Genomic DNA, 16,584 nt, shown 5'->3' on the forward strand with positions numbered 1-16,584 from the left:
GTGGGCTTGATCCCCAGTTGGGGGTGTGCAGGAGACAGCCAATTAATGACTCTCTCATCATTGATGTTTCTCTCTCTCTCTCTCCCTCTCCTTTCCTCTCTCTGAATCAATAAAGATATATTTTTAAAAATAAATAAATAAATAAAAATAAAAAATGTTAAGGCTTTTATTCACTTTAAAAAAATGCACCAAAATGTCCTACGTCCTTTTGGTCTTCTAGTAACAATGTGATAAAGAAAACCAACTAGTATATTAGGGTGAAATTTAACTTTCCTACACATTTTGCTCTTCCCCCAGAACATGTATTAGGAAAGGGGAAGGAAATGAAGGCAACTATATGTTATAGTTGCTATAACCTTCTATACTCTGGAAGCATTTAAGCTTAAATTATGTACTCAGTGACTCTCTAATTATTCCAACTGATTTTTTTTGTATTTTGTTAGTATGCATACAGAAATCACACATTCTAAACAAATGTCTACTGTCTGATGGAACAGTATCCTAAGCAATCTTACTTCAATAAAGTTTGCAGTATTTTTCACATCAGATATTTCAAATTTATATTATTTAACTTCTTAAAGGTCCTGAGTTTTGATTAAAATTCAAGTGTTACAGAATCTACAAATATGGTATTAAAAATGTCCTAAATAAGAATTTTTTAGACCTGACTCCCTTACCCACCACTGAAATGAGAGCCCCATAGTATTCCATTGACCTTCTCTTCCCCCTTTAGACTTTCTCTCTTGGTGACTATTTGGCCCCACGACATTAATTATCTATCAATCTGTATAATCTTGAGCCTACATCTTTCTCCTAAGCTCTAGATCTGCACTACCCAATATGGTAGCCACCAGATTTGTGGCTACTGAATTCCCCAACTATTATAAGCAATATCAGCATCACTGGAATGAATGGATAATCTTGCAAATGGACTATTTGAAAAAACACTTTTTTGAGTACATTAATTATTGTACATTTAAATAAGTCTCAATTCATAATTACACCTCAGATCTTACTTGAATTTATATACATCTGAGGAACATAAATCTAGAGGCTTACCATTTTTACTATATCAGAATACGCTGATTCAACAATTACACCACGATTAGTTGAAACATACTCAACCAGTTCATTCAGTGTTGCTCTTTTAATTTCTTTGCTCTTCAAGTCTGAAACAGAGTCCATGAAATCAAACAGTATACAACACTGTTGCAACTTCTGACAGAAGAGCTCTTGTTGTTCATTTGAAGTGGCATCTATAAATAAAAATAAAGAAAAACTTAGAAATAATCTACTCAGAAGATACCTTTATATGCTTATTAACTTTGTAGAAGCTACTTACATACATAAAACTTCTCTCAAAAACCTAGTGAGAAATTTACCCATTTAATCCCATCATTCATGCCAGAAACTGGGATATATACTGGACTCTTCCTCCTTGCTCATTACCCACAATCATTAAATGCTATTGATTCTGCATCTTTTACATATCTGGAATCTATCCTTTCCTTGTCATTTGCACTGCCATTTTAATGACTCTCATCTAGGTTACAGAAATGATATCCTAACTGCATCTCTTGCCTGGTACCATAACCACCACAACTACTAATTTATCCTCTCAGCTACCTCAAAAGCTAAGAGTTTGCTAAACTGAGAATCAATGTGATCATACTCAGTACTTTTCAAATATCCTCCAAAACTTACAGAATGAAGCTCAAACTTCTGAGGCTTGTATACAAAATGCAGACGTCTACTGTCATCTCGACACTTTCCAGCATGCAACTTCACTTCAGTTAAACCATCATCCTGGCAATTTCACACTTTTTCCTCTGTCTGAAACGTGCTTTTCCCAAATTCCCACCCTGGCAACTTTCTCCATTTATTACGTTTCAGAATAAGCATATTCCCTTCTCAGAAGCTGTCTCTATGCACTGAAGCTAAATTGGTTGGTTAATCTACTTTTACCCAAGTGTACCACAGGTGAATATCTTCATTTTAGTATTTATTATGCTTTATGGCAATTATATTTTACATGTGTGAGACTCCTTGAAAATATGAGGTCCCTAAAGACAGGAAACAAGTGTTATCTCTCTCTCTCCCTCTCCCTCCCCAACCTCTCTATACTATGCTAGATCTTGCATCTAGCATAGTATCTATCTTGCATCTAGCATAGTATCTGGCACAAAATAGGCATTCCGTAAATGTTTACTGTTTTACCTTCTACTTATTACAAAATCATGGGCACCTTATATTGACTTTATTGTTAACAAACGTATTAAGTCCTTTTGTTTCCAACATTCAAAAATAAGAAAACTTGAACTCCAAACTTTCAAATCTGTGAACAAGGACTTTCAATTAATTTAAATTTATTGAACTACTGAGATTACACTTTTTAAAATCATATATTTCAATAATACTGATATTTATTTTAGCTCATGATATACAAAAGTATTCTTTCATTCAAAATCAGTACCTATTTTATATAAGATACAGGTAGGAATCTTCATAAAAATGATAACTTAACCAAGGGTGCCTATGCTTTTTTATGTTTTTATTGATTTTAGAGAAGAAGGGAGAGGGAGAAAAACAGAAACATCAATGAGAGAGAAACATCGATTGGCTGCCTCCTACTGGGGATCGAGCAGGCAACCTGGGCATATTGCTCTAACCAGGAATGGAACCGGTGATCCTTTCGTACAAAGGAGGACACCCAACCCACTGAGCCACACTGGCTAGGGCAGGTGCCTATGCTTCTTAAATTCTTGGGGGACAGAAGCTAGTGAAATTACTGTGCAACTATATTCAAATTGCTGTCCCTATAAAGCCGATTTAGAGCTCTGGCTGGTGTGGCTCCCTCGGTTGGAGTGTTGTCCTGTACACCAAAAGGTCAAGGGTTTGACTCCCAGTCAGGGCACACACCTGGGTTGCGGGTTTGGTCCCTGGTTGGGGTGCAGAAGGCACCTGATGGATGTTTCTCTCTAACACTGATGTTTCTCTCTCTCCTTCCTCCCTCCCTCCCTTCTCTCCACATATAAGTGAAGGTGTCCTTGGGTGAGGATTTAAAAAAAAAGCTGATTTAGATAAAGTACTGCTAAAATGTAGTAGGTCAGATATCCTAAACCCGTCTTGATTGGTTTTACTCAATGATAATCAAAACCATTTTTACAATAAAACGAATGTGGATATTATAAAGAATGACAAAATGCACATGACTTCTGAAATAAAAATATAAAGATTCTTAAAATTTTTTATTTGCTGCAGCCCATTTGTGGCTCTGCCAGATATGTCCCTGTGGTAGTTCCACACTTACAAAGACCTTGTATAACACGCTCTGTTCCAGATTCAGCAGTGACCCTTTGCTACATGAAGGCTGAGGTCTACAATCCTCATACTGGCATCAGAGTCCAAGTAATATTAACAGAGTACATGAAATTTTTGATGATCATTTTAATAAAGTTTTTGATTTAGGATCACCTTTAATGAAACTGTTCTGAAGTGGGAACATTTTAATGTATCCTTTAAAAAAAAAGACCATTAAATTTGCAGTGATTTTTAATAGCAAGTAATACGTTAAACAGTTATCTTTACCCTGGAATTATACCTCATTCTTTAAGGGGTGAGAATGAAGCACCACCTGGCATACATACTGCATATAACCTTACCAGTCATATATTTACCATCCTTGTTCATCCCAAAATGATTCTTAGTCATTTAAGCTATAAACTGCTCATTCTCTGAGAAGTCAGCTGTATTCCAAAAGGCCTTTTTTTTAAATTCTCTAAGGCAGCGATTTTCAACCAGTGTGCCATAAGAATTTTATTTAAAACATGCAATACCTGATTAGTTAGTCAGGGACACTGACCTCTTTTCCTTTAGATTGTCAAATAAAAAAAATGACAACAGCCAACACAACAATAGCAGTCCAGTGTGAATGTATCAAAACTATATTTTTTTGTCAGATCAGCAAAAAATGTATTTTTTGGTATACTGCAGAATTATAGTAATTAGTTTGTGTGTGCCATGAGATGAAAAAGGTTGAAAATTGCTGCTCTAGGTGTTTTCCCCTTAAAGTTAAAATGGTGATATGGATTCAATTTCAATTAATAAATGATGTCCACTTAATACTGGTATTTAGTTGATTTCATTTTCATGAGTAGATGTCTGCTTAATACTAGTTTTAAAAATTAGAAGATGGACACCTCTGCTTTCTGTAAGGTTCTGAATTGGGCTACGCTTATTAGATTGGATGTGCAATATACACTAGAGAAGGGGTGATTATGTGAGCAGTAAGACTCACTCTGTACAGGAAATCCCCACGGTTCTCTTCCATTATAAATATCTTTACTTATAATAATATCTATATCCTTATTATATAGCTTTATATTATATCTTTATTATAACAAATACATATCTTTACATATAATTAAATTTCATTATAATGATGGTTTGGGGAAACAGGTGCCGTACCTTTAGAAGTTAACTCAGGCCTAACAGGTTTTAAATATTTTTTAGCTAATTTTCCTTATATTAAAAGCATTATAAACTCATACAATATCCCATTTCAGTATGTGCTCACCTGACATAGCCAGTCCTATTCTCTTTCCTCCCCCTACCACCTCCTCCATGTGAAATCACTCCTCTTCCTGTTCCCCAAAGGCCAGTATGCCTTTGTTCAAACTCTTTTCCCTACCTGAAATACCTTACCAGATTTCCTCCCGTGTTTCCAAATCCTATTCACTCTTTAAAAATAAACATAAATCTCGTATTCTCCACAAAACTTCCCTTATGTAGATCAGGATACAGTGATCCCTCCTCTCTTCTCTGAACATCTACAGCACTCACACTCTCAATCATACAGCTGAGTACATTCCTATCTTTAGGCTTGTATTTAACAAATATTTCTTTTATCACCCCCCTCCCAAAAGATGCAGGTTCCTCAAAGGCTAGGACCATTTACTGAGTAGGGTTTCCTTTTCATTTCTTTTACATCTAGCATAGGACATATAAGGAGTTGACAAAACACATTCGATGCTTAAGCTCTAGATTTAAAGAATAAAAGTTACACACTGAGGAAGTCTACAGAACAATGAAAAAAGTTCATAATTGGTGCTGGGTATTGAAATGGCATAGGATCCTGTCTATGCTTAAGAGTTATAATGCACTAGCCAGTGTGGCTCAGCTGGTTGTGTCCCATGCACCAAAAGGTCACTGGTTTGATTCCTGGTCAAGGCACATGCCCGGATTGTGGGCTTCATCCCCAGTAGCATGTGTACAAGAGGCAGCTGATCAATGTTTCTCTCTAGCATCAATGTTTCTCTCTCTCTCTCAAATCAATTAAAAACATTTAAAAAACAATTATTTATAACAATGACCACCTTTATCAACAACCTACCTTCACAGATTTAAATGGACTAAATGAGATGACAATCATGAAGGTGAGTGCATCACATTTCAAAATGGACTACAAATGGAAGGGCATTTTTCCCTTCACCACATGCTAACTACACCACATGCTAGCTAACCTATTAGAAGACAAAATGATTTTCAAACAGGATTGGAAAAAAGCAGATTCAGGAACACGTTACATGTAAAATAGTTTCTTCTTCTGGGTGCCTAATTCTTGAGTCTTTTCTAGAATGAAATGCATGCTTCCATAGTGCCTCTCTTCAGCAATCCATTCTTAGTCTGATGGTTCGTTTGAATTTGTTTACTGTCTTCTAGAACCACATCCGGCATTAACCAATGCTTGGGTGGGATAGGTCACATCTGGATCTTCCCAAACATCAGAAATACTTAGAAAGCAGTTAGCATTTCAACTCCTTTGGCACTGAGTTAAAATGGAAGTTTCTAATCCTCGATTAATTTTTAGATATTAGAGAATAATTTTTTTTTACCTAACCCTTCCTGTAAGTATATGTTCTGTTGTGCAGTCTGCTGTGCTATATAATAAATTATACTACTGCTAACATTAGTGCTTTCTTCATGCCAAAAACAGCTCTAGGTGTTTCATACATGTTAATTTATTTAACTTTCAGAACAATCCTTTGAGGTTAGTTCTAAAAGTTAGAGATGACTTCCACCCTCAACTGATTTAGAAGCAGGTTGGGAAAGAAAGGTACAAAACATAAAATAATAATGCTATCAGGCAATAAACAAATGTAAAAGGTAGTCATTTACCATATAGATATGACCAATTCTCTACATAATATGGAATTAAAAAGAATGTGAGAGTGCATACAAGATTAAATGTAAACATAACAATTAAAAATAAAACCATAATTAATTAAAAGCAGGAAAGTTATAGATATTACAAGGTATTTGACTTATATTTTAAGCACTTTGTGCTGAGTTTCTTGGCAGCGAAGGTGAAACAGGTGCGGAAGAGTAGGCCAGACTATAAAAGGTTAAATGAGAGAAGAGAGGAAGGTTACTGTTACCTATTGTTTGAAGGCTTACTTCAAGACATGCAACATTTTTATACAAGTGAAAATATTTTTATGATGGTTATCCTAGTAAGAAAATGTGGTGGTGATGGTTTTCATCGTTAAAAAATTATGAAACATTTTGCAGCTGTGAATGTTTAATATGTCCCAACTCTTAGGCACATTTCTGAAACATTTCAGTTACACTGAATTTTCTCATTAGAAAAAAAGAAAAAGAAAAACATATTTCAATAGGCTGAAAAAAGATCAGATTATGTTCTGGCTGTATTTCATAAATATGAATAACAATCTGTGAGAAAAAGTACATAATAATTCTGTTTGTTAAATATAAAAAACACTGACAGTATCTACACTGGCCACTTTATACTTCAACTTCACCATTACAAGAATGCTTGCAAATGAAATCTGTCATACTCCATGAAGTTTCAGTCTAGCAATATCTTACATTTAGGCAGTAATGTCACATATTGTTTTTACTTTACTATTTTTACTGAGCTAATGTTGACTATCCATTTGCCATTTCAATGTGGATAATGTCCATTCTGATTCCTATGGTGACAAGAATTTCACTTAGAGGTTTAAAAATAAAAACACACAAGTTCAAAGGGAAAATTCAGAATACCTTATAGTATTATATCACATAGCAACTGGAATGGTGGATGCTGACAGTGTAATTGTTTTGCATCATGCCCCAAGTACAACACAGTATTTGTTTGCTCAGTCACTTAGAAATTAATTACCAAGAGACCCAAAATTTTTGTTGGAGCAGTTTAAGCCAGGTCTTCCTGAAATGATGACATGTATCTATTTCAAACAGATATTTTCTTCCAAAACGTGTAAATATATCAGGAACAAATAATACAGTTACAATTCTAGTGACTGGCATTTAATAACAAGTCCTACACATAAACTTATTAGTATATTTTCACCTCCCGAAGTATTTACCTGGGAGCAATTCAGACCACTAGTTATTAACATAGTGTATCATATTCAACAATTTTAAATGCCTTAAGTCTCTTTGTTGCTTAAAAGAAACCTGATTACAATTTAAGAATATTATATAATGACCCGAAATACCAATTTATATTAATCTTTTCAATAACATCAGAGCTGAAGATTTACTAAGAGTGCTCTTCTAACAATATTACCAAATCCCCAATATAAAAAGCTCAGCATGAAAATTACAAGAAAACTGCAAAATGAAGGAATTATCTAAAAAACAAATGTACCTTACTTTGCAAAATATGTCATTAGTTTAAATTCGACCGGAAGATGAGTTTTTTAACAGCATCTTAATTGTATTCCACTTCATTATGACTGAAATTTGATCCCACTAAAAAATTCTCACCACTGTAGAAATCCCTGTGTGGTCTTAGGCAGAAGGAGAATCAAGACAACTCTAGGGAAGAAGTAAGGCATTTCATCTTTGGAGAATTATTAACATAACTTCTAAAACTCACAAAAGCCCTGTTCGGTCATCCTTACTTATCTCTAAATTATTAAGTTTTTTTCAATACCAAACCTGAAGATGTATCTGGCTTACACTTCAAGAAATACTGCTCTAGCCCGGCCGGTTGTTGCTCAGCGGTTGAGCAGCGACAAAGGATACAGGAGATAGCAGGTTCAGTTCCGGTCAGGGCACATGCCCAGGTTGTGGGCATGCAGGAGACAGCCGATCAATGACTCTCTCATCACTGATGTTTCTATCTCTCTCCCTCTCCCTTCCTCTCTCTGAAATCAATAAAGATATATTTAAAAAAAAAAAAAAAAAGGTGGAAACTTCTCAGAGGGCAGAGCAGTGGGACAGCCTGAAAAGGCCAAGCCAGGGAGAGGCTGGGGCCTCCATCCAAGCTTTCTCTGCAGGGCAGTGGTTGCTGGAAGTTGGGTTGCTGTGATGAGAAGTGTTTCCCTGTGTGTATCTGGTTTTTTTTGTTTGTTTTTTTAAAAAGAAGAAACACTGCTCTAAAGAACTGTTTACAAAGTGCAGGTTGCAACCCATTGATGGGTAGTTAAGTTTGTTTTACTGGGCCACAACCAGAAATTTTAAAAATATACAAAATATCAGCATGTTGCATATAAGAGTATTATTTCATAACAGCGTATATGAGTACTGAGTTGTAAAATTAAATGTTTCTTACTATAGTTTGCAGTAAAAAAAAAGTTTGAAAGTCACTACTGTATAATATGTAAAATACTATAAAATCCCACTACATAGCATGCCCAAAATCACAAAGCAAATCTGCAAAGAACCTGAGATTCAAATCACCTAGAATGCAAGAAAAAGTATAAACTACTTACTGTACTTGAAATATCAATTATTCCTTTAATAGCTATATTCTAAATCCTTACCCACTTAGAGATTCACAATTCATATTAGTTAAAAATGTCAAATCTATTCATCTCCTCCCGTTCCACTCTAAAATAAAAGTAAACAAACAAAAAGACAAAAATCCACAATAAAGAGAATAGAAGTATGGGGCCTTAGGCAACAGACTTCAACAAATTTCTGGGAAATTCAAAATACATAAAGAAGTGGTAAGTGACAAAACCAAAACAGTGGAAGTCATATCCTAGAATAAACAGAAAGAGAATTGTAGACAAGGTTCCTACAGAACTCCAGATTAGAAAAGCCTGGTGAAATAGAGGATGGGATTAAAACATAAGATGAAAATAGGGGAATTATATAAATTTATGTGCTAGACAGTCTACTATTCCACTCCAAAATACAGTTGCACTCATACTCCAGGCAAATAAAAGACAAAGGAAGGTTCTTAAAGAAAACGAATAGTCTCAGAGTCATATATTCTTTTACCTAGTTCCCTGCCCAATTATTCTAAGAAAAGCAGTCACTATACCCCATCCAACTTCTAAAGTAATTATTTCGTTCACTCATACATATTTAATAGAAAATAAAGGATTGCCAGACATTCAAGGAAAGCCTATAAGAAAGAAAACTAAATAAACAGGAAAAAATGACCCCAATCAAAGAGATAATTTAGCATATCACTGTGAAATTTCAGATGTCCAAGAGAAAAAACTAAAAGTTTTCAGATTAAAAAGAAAAATTACAACAGAACCAGAGGCAGATACCACCAAATTTATCAGCAAGAGTGATGCCAGAAGACAGCATAGCTATACCATTAGAATTCTAATGTCAATCGAGAACTCTGTAACTAGCCAATTACTATTAATAAAGCACTAAGTGTTCAATAAGGGCATTTTCAGACCTGCAAAAACAGCGCTTGGAAAATTAAGCACCCTCACAACCTTGCTTAGGGAATTACCTGAGGATATGAGCAGCGATAAGGGAAAAAGAGGAGGACTGGAATCCAGGAATAGGGGAAGCAACATAAAGCCTAGAGAGCAACTGGGCCATTTAGAGCAGCAGGGAAAAGGCCACATGAGAGTGGTCTCCACAGGAGGATGAACGGAGTGTCTTATACGGACATCTGGAGGGGGAAACTAAGAGTATGTTAAAGGTACAAGAAAAGAAAGAGAGACCCAATCAGAAATTCCAGGAGATCCTTAAAAATCTATATAAGAAAGGAAATGTAACAATACATGGCTCTGAAGTCTACACAGTCACACAACATAAATCTTGTTCACGACTTTCAACTTTCAGAATTAACTTATAATTTACAGAAAACTTAATTATGGCTATAGAAAATGTTACCAACCTTAAAAATGTAACATAAAGATGACTCAAGTTGAGGGTGAAAGAGAGGAGAAAAACTGAGTACTTACTTTCCAATTCACTTCCAATTAATCTCCTTTTATATACTATAATAACTGATACTTAAAGTTCCCTGAATGGTCTGTTTGCACATGCACTGGTTGGAATGCACTCTCCCATCATTATTCTTCATTCTCTTCAGAAGACAGTGCCCATCAAACACTAACCAGTAAGAAAAACTTAAAGGAACTGAAGTCTATCAGGACCACTAAACACAACTATATCCCATTATGAGAGAGAATCAGGCAGGATATTTTAGCCTAATACTATTAAATATTTACAGGACTTCCCTTGTTCTCAATCCATGCTTATCAAGTATAGTAGTTTTAAAACTTATCCACAAATTATTTGACACTCCTTTCTTCAAAAGGTGGAGTTTATTTCTATTTCTGTGAATGTGGGCTGGATATAGTGACTTGCTTCTAAGGAAGAGAGTCAATACTTCAGAAGTGATGCTACGTGACTTCCAGACCTAGGTCATAAAAGTGAGGCTACATGACTTGCAAGGCTGTTGCCTCCTGAAAAGATCCAGAGTCGCAAGAGTTCTCAAGGTTCATAGAATGAACTATTTGAGGAAAATAATACCTATGTAGTTGAGTGTATAGCTTAATGACTACATTGATTCATTTGATATTAGCAAACTTTGTAAAAAACTTCTGAAGTAAATTAAAATCTTTAGGAGAATATTGTAAGGACATTTAACATTGTGCTCTTTGGTGTCAGTTTATGAAACCTATTTAGGAAGGCTGTACATTAAATCAAGAAATCTTAGGTTTGCCAAGAAGCCTGATGGTCATGATAAATTTTCAAAGTCTGAGTCTATTCCTCTGCCTTCTGCACTCAGATACATGGTTTATTTTATCATACATAATACAAATCAACCAAGCTTGTAACAAATACAAATGCCAACTTATTTAGAATGAGAAATTATTCCCATGTACTATATTAGAATATTCTAATTATGTGTTCTGAAAGCAGACCTACAGGAAAAGCCAAATCATAATCACAATGATATCTTCTGTATTTTCTATTGCTTAGTAACAAATTATCCCAAATTTAGTGGCCTAAGACAACAGTAATTATTACCCATCATAGCTTCTTTGGGTCAGAGATTCAGACAGGACACAGCAGGGACAACCTTTCTCTACTCCAAAATGTCTAAGGCCTCAGCTAGAAAACTAGAGTCCGGCTGGGTGTGGCTCAGCAGTTGAGCGTCGACCTAGGATCCAGGCGATCGGGGTTCGATACCCAGTCAGGGCACATGCCCGGGCTGTAGGCTTGATCAATGACTCTCTCATCATTGATGTTTCTTTCTCCCTCTCCTTTCCTCTCTCTGAAATCAATAAAGATATATTTAAAAAAGAAAAGAAAAGAAAGAAAGCTAGGGGCTAGAATCCTATGAAGGCTAAGTCACTCATACGTTTGACAGTTGATTCTGGCTTCTGGAGAAAGGACTAAGTGAGGTTAGTACCAGAACATCTACAAATCATCTCTCTAGGCCTGAGCTTCCTTGTGATATGGATGACTGGGTTTCGGGACAAGCAGTTTAAGAGGTCTAACAAAAGAGAAGCATGACTTTTATGAAATATATGGAAGATATAAATAACAGAGATATACCATATTCATGAATGAGAAGACTCAATGTCTTCTCCAATGAATCTATACAGCAAATGCAACTTGGGTTGCAACATGGTGTTGCAATCAATCAACCAACCAACAGGGTGTTTTATTGGAAACTGAAGAGTTGCTCTTAAAATTCATTTGGAAAAATAAAGAGTCAAGAATAGTAAAGATAATTATTTTTGTTTTAATCCTCACCTGGGGATATTTTTTCCATTGATTTTTAGGCGAGAGAGAGAGAAACATCAATGTGAGAGAGACACATCAACTGGTTGCCACCTGCATGCACCCCAGATAGAGCCTGCAACCTAGGTACGAGCCCTTGACCAGGAATCGAACCCCAAACCCTTTGGTCCGTAGGCTGATGCTCTACCCACTGAGCCAAACTGGCCAGGGCTCAAGATGATTTTTAATAGGACAAAGAAGGGAAGAGTCACCTTACTACACAGAGTGATTAAAACTACATGACACGGTGCAGGCACAGATAAAAAGACCATTGGGAAAAAACAGCCCTTAGAAACATGCCAGTGCACATATATCGAAGGTTAATATATAATAGAGTTGGTGTTGTTTTTTTAAAAGTCAGTAGGGAATTTTAAAAATTTGGTAAGTGATGTCAGGACCACTAGCCAGTCATATAAAAAAATTAGATCCCTCCCTCATACTATTAACAAAAGTTAATTACTAAAAAACTAAATGTGAATAGGAAAACTGTAAGACACGTAGAGTTTTATAACTAATTCTGAATTGTTAGCTAGAAGAACATCTACATAAAAGAACATCTACAAATCCATAAAAAAAAGGTAAAAAAAAATCTATAGAAGGGTACATGAAATATAAATGGCCAATAAACACATGAAAAAGAAAAACAAAAATGTAAATATGTACAGACTATATATATGAACTTATGTATGATATGCCACACATCACATCAACTGCATAAGGATTACAAAAAAATGTGGATAAGACCTCTGCTTCTAGCAGACTAGCCCTCCCACTGTAAACTACTAAAAACTGGAGATCAAGGCTACTGAGGTGGCTGAAATTTGCATGGAAAAGTACTAGAGAGAAGGGAACTGTACAGAGAAGAAATTTTCTATTTTTTTATTTATAATGAAGTGATGATATGACTTTTCTCTTTTATTATGTTTATGTGGCAAATCATTTTTGAATACAAAACCAGCCTTAGATTCCTGGCGTAAATCCCACATGATCATGATGTATCATTTTATTTATAAGTTTCTAAATTCAATTTAATATTTTGTAAAAGATATTTGCATCTATGTTCATAAGGAATATTAGTCTCTAATTTTCTTGTAATGTCCTTGCCAGTGTTTTTAATTAGGATTCAATTATATAGATAGAAGATTTACTCAGATTTTTGTTTCTTCTTGTGTCGATTTCAGAAGCTGTTTTATTCAAGGATTTTCTCAATTCCTATAGGTTTTCAAATTTATTGGCATGATTTTATACCTAAATGTTATTAATTCCTAGATAAGATTAAAGTACTAATTATCACTACAAAACAAGCTAATATTTTAGTCCCCTGGGAGACTGACTTCTAGCAGGACAAGGTAAGAAGTCCCACAGCTCTGCTCTCCCCAACAAAACTAATGAAAAGTTTTATTTTCGAAACCACCTTTTAAAGCCTCTGGAAATGGTCCTAAGGCAAACAGCAAGTGAGAAAAACATCTATCCAAGAATATCTATGAAAATTTGGTAAGAAAAACAAGTCTGTGGTATAAACTAAGACAGCTACCTCCCTCCTCCCAGCTCAGTTGGGCAGAACCTCCACTAGGGAGAGGTGCACCTAAGAACACAGGACCCCTCTACCTCCTGCTCCCAGTCAGATTTCTTCAGGTAAGGAGGAGGCATTTCTCATTCTGCCCACAGCTACCTGTTGATGAGGCTAAGTTCTAGGCCAATGCCATCCAGGAGTCCCCTTCTTCTTTCTGCCTAACTTCTACTGGTGGGACAGAGACTTTGGTGTAGCACCAATGAGAATAGTGAGGTGTGATTACCTTAGTCTTAGCCTGTAAGGCACTGGGGTTCCACACTGTAAAAGGCAAGCCAAAAAGATCTCAGGTTACTACTGCCCTGGCCAGGTGACTCAGTTGGTTGGAGCATCATCCTATACATCAAATGGTTGTGGGTCCAATCCCTAGTCAGGGAGCATATGGGAGGCAACTTATTGATGTTTCTCTTTTGCATGGATGTTTCTCTCCCCACCCCCCACCCGCTCTGCCCATCCTCTCTCTCTAAAAAATTCAATAAAAAAAATACATATCTTCTGGTGAGGATTTAAAAAAAATCATTGCCCGGCCGGATGTGGCTCAGCGGTTGAGCGTCGACCTAGGATCCAGGCGATTGGGGTTTGATTCCCAGTCAGGGCACATGCCCGGGTTGTGGGCTCGATCAATGACTCTCTCATCACTGATGTTTCTATCTCTCTCTCTTTCCCTCTCCTTTCCTCTCTCTGAAATCAATAAAGATGTATTTTAAAATAATAATAATAAAATAAAATAAAAATCATTAAAAGATCACAGGTGTGCCCTGGTCAGTGTGGCTCAGTTGGTTGGAGCATTGTCCTATGCACTGAAAGGTTGCCAGTTCACATACCTAGGTTGCGAGTTCGATCCCTAGTGGGGGTGCATACAGGAGGATGGATGGTTCTCTCATACATTGATGTTTCTCTCTCTCTCTTTCTCTCTCTCTTCCCCTCTAAAAAAAAAAAATCAGTATAAAACATACCCTTGGGTCAGGACTGAAAAAAAAAAAGATTTCAGGCTACTGACCCCCTTCCCCCCCTCAAGCTCAGCTCCTACATGAGGAGTCACTCAGAGAGAAGCATGCCATTGTCTCCACTCCCAGCTCCATAGCCCTGACCCAGAGACTTTGCCTGGGGGGAGAAGCAGCCATAAAACAGTTCTTTTGTCTCTTCCCAAAGGAATTGACTTCATGTGCAACAAAGCATGGAAAAATCCAAAGGTGGCTATTCTCATTAGTGCTGCATCAAAGGTAGACCCTCTGTCCCACCAGTGGAGGCTGGCCAGAAAGAAGAGGGGAACCGTCTTCTTAACTGCACTGCCCCGAACTTAGCATCAGCAACAGGCAGCTGTGGGCAGGATGAGAAATGCCAACATCCTCCTCCTCACCTGAGTATCTCAAAACACAGAGGGGTTATAGGGAAAGCCAATAGGGAGATTTGTAGAATCAGTGAGGATATAGGCTCTAGACAGTGAGTTTACAAAACACCAGGAAACGAAACAGCTTGGAGAAGCTCTCCTGGTGTCACAACGAACCTCAAACACTGACCTCGGGGACAAGTCTTTCAAAGGAACCTGAATTTTGATACTATTAGTCTGTAGAACAATCAATGGCCCAGGGCATTGTTGAAAGTAAGCAAGCAATTAGCTGAAAGTCGCTAGGATTAAAGCTGGGGAGGGTTAAGAAAATACAGAAAGAGCCCTGCCAAAATCATAGTCATCTCAGGGTGACTACTGGCATGCCCAAAGCTGCACCTCGCTGAGGAACATTAGAGGCTTAACACCATGCTGGGGGGAAATTTCACCCAGTCACTAAACAAACAGCAAGCCCTGAGAGGTTGGTCCAATACCTAGAGTTGTCACAATATACATATATCTTCAAATGCACATGGTAAATTCTCTAGGACAGACCATATGCCAGGTCATAAAAGAAACCTCAAAAAAACTAAAAACATAAAAATATACAAAATATGTTCTCCGACCACAAGGAAATGAAATTATAAATCAGTAACAAAAAAAATTGGGGAGGCTCACAAATATGTGGAAATTAAAGACACTTCTAAATAACTAATGGATCAAAGAAATAAAAAAATCAGAAAATACTTTGAGACAAATGAAAATGAAGACACACATACCAAAACATATGAGATATAGCTAAGGCAGTATTTAGAGGGAAATTTATAGCTACAAATGCCCATATAAGAAAAAATAAAAATCTCAAATCAATAACCTAACCCTTGCAATTGCAAGTGATTCAGAATAGCCAAAACAATCTTTAAAAAGAAATACAAAGTATGAACACTCATACTTCCCCACTTCATAATGTACTACAGAGCATTGGTAATCAAGACAATGTGGTTCAAATAAAAGAATAAATACATACAATTAATGGAACAGAAATGAGAGTCCAGAAATAAAAAATATGTGCCAATTGATTTTCAACCAGCGTACCACGACCATTTAACGGGGAAAGTGTAGTCTTTTCAACAAATGGAGCTGGAACAACTGAACAGCCACATGCAGAAGGATGAATCGATCTCTTATGTCACATCCTATACAAATATTAACTCAAAATGGGTCTAAGACCTAAATGTGAGGGCTAAACTATAAAATTCTTAGAAGGAAACATAAGGGCAAATCTTCATGACCATGGATTTGGGAAAGGATTCTTAGATATTATACTATAAGCATGAGCTACAAGAAAAAGGGATAATTTGGACTTTTCATCAAAATTAAAAACATTTTAGCCTCAAGTGACATCATTAAGAAAGTTAAAAGACAAAGGGATTTATATCAGACTAGAGAAAGAATTATTACAACTCAATGATAAAATGACAAATAATTCAATTAAAAATGGGCAAAGGATCTGAAAAGCCATTTCTCATGAAGATATATCAAATGGCCAATAAGCACATTAAAAGATGCATGACATCATTATTCATTAGAGAAATGCAAATCATAACCACAAAAAGATACCACCTCATATCCATTATAATGGCTATAATAAAAAAGTCAAAATAAA

The 16,584-nt window shown here is 36.2% G+C and overlaps 1 protein-coding gene across 1 annotated transcript in view; it reads right to left on the reverse strand.

The window, feature by feature from the left end:
- PPP2R5A (protein phosphatase 2 regulatory subunit B'alpha) overlaps nucleotides 1–16,584 on the reverse strand; it is a 65,908-nt gene that overhangs the window by 30,890 nt on the left and 18,434 nt on the right. Inside the window, exon 2 of the mRNA XM_081121808.1 lies at nucleotides 1,060–1,256. Coding sequence (XP_080977934.1) covers nucleotides 1,060–1,256 — 197 coding nt within the window. The remainder of the gene's footprint in view (nucleotides 1–1,059; nucleotides 1,257–16,584) is intronic.

This window comes from Miniopterus schreibersii (genome assembly GCF_964146895.1).
Source record: "Miniopterus schreibersii genome assembly, chromosome: 19".
Taxonomy (NCBI): Eukaryota; Metazoa; Chordata; class Mammalia; order Chiroptera; family Miniopteridae; genus Miniopterus; species Miniopterus schreibersii.